The 2,689-nt window shown below is 36.3% G+C and overlaps 1 protein-coding gene across 3 annotated transcripts in view; it reads left to right on the top strand.

Annotated features, from left to right (window-relative positions):
- Nucleotides 1-2,689, top strand: part of SNX6 (sorting nexin 6) — a 27,841-nt gene that overhangs the window by 9,216 nt on the left and 15,936 nt on the right. For 2 of the 3 annotated variants that reach the window (XM_010583638.1, XM_010583637.1), the window contains exon 6: nucleotides 1,496-1,619. In XM_010583638.1, the coding sequence (XP_010581940.1) occupies nucleotides 1,496-1,619 (124 nt within the window). Of the gene's footprint in view, nucleotides 1-489; nucleotides 629-1,495; nucleotides 1,620-2,689 lie in introns of all 3 variants that reach the window. The other variant, XM_010583639.1, reaches the window with a different exon arrangement.

The raw sequence follows: 2,689 nt of genomic DNA, 5'->3' as shown, positions 1-2,689 counted from the left end.
CCCTTTTTTTTTTTTTTTGCACAAGGAGAATATACTTCCTGAAAATAGTATTTTCCCTTACTGTGAATTTAATGTGTATTGAAATATCTGCTCTAAGGCTTTTTGTTCCATATTGAGTTACACAGTGAAGTTTCTCCTTGCTTCATCCCCTTTCCTTATCATGCATTCACTTCTTTGATCTTTTTCCTGTCATTGGTTTCAGTTTTCAAGTGTATATTTACACTGCTTCTAGACTGCTTCTGTGAAGAGCTCTGAATTGGCAAGAAAAGTACATTGAACTCTTAGAACTGCTGCTTTCTCTCCGAACTCCAGCTGCTGTGAGCAAATGTCTTAAAAAGCTCTGTATTGGTGTTACGTACAATATAATTTATAGCAGAGTAGATATACACTTCATATGCAGAAAACTGAAAATTAGCAAAACACTATAAATTTTAAAGAATCTGTGGTTTTCCAGCGGCCCTGATCATGATTCTCTTGTGGTCTGGTTAGGGGTTGGATAACACAGAAAACTTTGGGTTTCTTCTACTGCCACCTCCATCCTCTGCATCCTCCTTTTTTGTCTTCACTGAATGACTACTACTCTCACTGAGATCAAACATCTCCCAACACTGGCCCTGCTGGTTTGCTGGTATGTAAATCTTAACCTCCTTGCACATAGTGGAAGCAAAAGTGTTGATTATCATTTCACCATTTGACCTCGGAATGGGGAAAAGAGCGCCTTCCTCATTTCTGGACAAGTTACATCTTATTCATTGGATTTGCAAAGCAAAATGAATTCTAGCAAACTTGTATTGATAAGAATGCTTTCCTCTTAATTAAATCACAAATGAGTAATTGCTTTAAAGTTGAGTTGGCTGAACTGGGCAACTATGTGATTGTCATGGTTAAATGTGATTTTTTTTTTTTTTGGTTGTACCTACCAAATGCAGCACTTAATTCCACTTCTAGAACCACTATGAAGCAAGACATCCATGTAAGCTTCAGCCCAAAAAGCCTAGGTGCTTTAACATGGAATAAAAGACTACTATCTGAACAGCTAACAAAACTACATGAATATTTAAATAAGTAAGGAGGGTGCAAATAGGCAAGGGGATGGAGATGGGGAGGAAGGAATTTGCACATCTGCTACATAGTGCCTAGTGATTGTAGTCTGTATCTCAATTTCTTGATTTTTGGGGAGTTGGGGAAAGGACAATTAAATGAGGTTACACTTTCAGCAAACCAGTCTGTGTTAGCTAGCATTAAAAATTAGAATGTATTTGTTGAATCTTCGTTAAAAGTCTCTCTTTAATATTTTAGGGCTTTGAATTTCCCCCTAGTATTACCGTTGTACTATTTACTTATGTATATATCAAATATTGGAGTGATAACCTCTACTATATCAGCTTATAATTTTGTATCCTGACTGAGGATGTCTTAAAGCTGCTCCTAGGCTTATCTCAAACTTAATTGCTTCATGTGAATTTCTTATGTATGTTTTGTTTCTTGTTTTCAGTGAATATTTGGCAATATTCAAGAAGACAGTTGCAATGCATGAAGTGTTTTTGTGTCGCGTGGCAGCACATCCTATTTTGAGAAAGGATTTAAATTTCCATGTATTCTTGGAATATAATCAGGATGTGAGTATTGAAAACTGAATTGCTGGCAGTAGAAATCAAGATGTACTTTTATGGTAGGATGGAAAACTGATTAAGGGGGCTTTACCTCCTGGAGCAAATTGCATCAATTCCTTCATACCAGACATATTTGTATTGTAAAAGTTAGAAATTCATTTAGTCTGTAGGAGTTCATTTTTCCTGCCACCTGGGGAACCAAATGCCCTATATGCTCTAGCCTCAGCATCAAAAATATTAATGGGAATCCAGTATGTTTTGGATTAAAAAGATTAGCTTTTGGTGCTGATCTCACATGATGTTATACTTGTCCACTCTTTGACTGAAATTTTTCTTTTTTTTATGGGGAAGGATGATGCAACAAAGACAATGCTAACTTTTAGCATTTGGAACTGTGGATTAAATTCTGTTGCTAACAAAACTAGAGAGGATTTCTAATGAAATGTTCTGATAAGTAAAGCCTTTTTGTTAACAATGTAGGTGAAAATATGGTTAATTTTTTTTCTAGATATTGGACTAGTGTGGCTATCCACATGTTACATACTGAGTTGCTATCTAATTTTGAGTTAAAGGAGAGGACTTTCTGGATTCATAACAACTCTTTAGTGTTGGAGTTAGTGGTTGCTCATATTCTGCAATTTTAAAATTGCAGAAATCAGCATTGAATGTTGAAGAAATCATTACAAAGATTGGCTCAACTGAGTACATGCTTAACTTCAAAATATGTTACAGAGGATCCTCTTGTTGCTTCCTGTAGAAGTGCTTACTGGTTCAGGAACTCAGTTTACCTAAATTGGGCAAATTTAAATGGACAGGAAGAGCATGAGGAGGCTGAAACCAACATTATCCTCTGTGCGGTGAGGGGTAAATGCTTCTGTAGTTTCTGAAAGTCAAAGATCTGCCATTCTACACTTAAAAGAGCAAAACCTGATTATGCTAGGTTAACTCAACAGCCATAGTGTGTGTGATAAATACTGTATTACTGATAACTAAATGTATAACACCTTATACATTTGGTATTATCTGTATGTGTTAGAATGTTGCTGATTCCCCCCCCCCCCCCCGCGAGGTTTTTT

This window comes from Haliaeetus leucocephalus, unplaced genomic scaffold, assembly GCF_000737465.1.
Source record: "Haliaeetus leucocephalus isolate CR32 unplaced genomic scaffold, Haliaeetus_leucocephalus-4.0 Scaffold932, whole genome shotgun sequence".
NCBI lineage: Eukaryota > Metazoa > Chordata > Aves > Accipitriformes > Accipitridae > Haliaeetus > Haliaeetus leucocephalus.
This window is presented reverse-complemented; position numbering and strand designations above follow the sequence as displayed.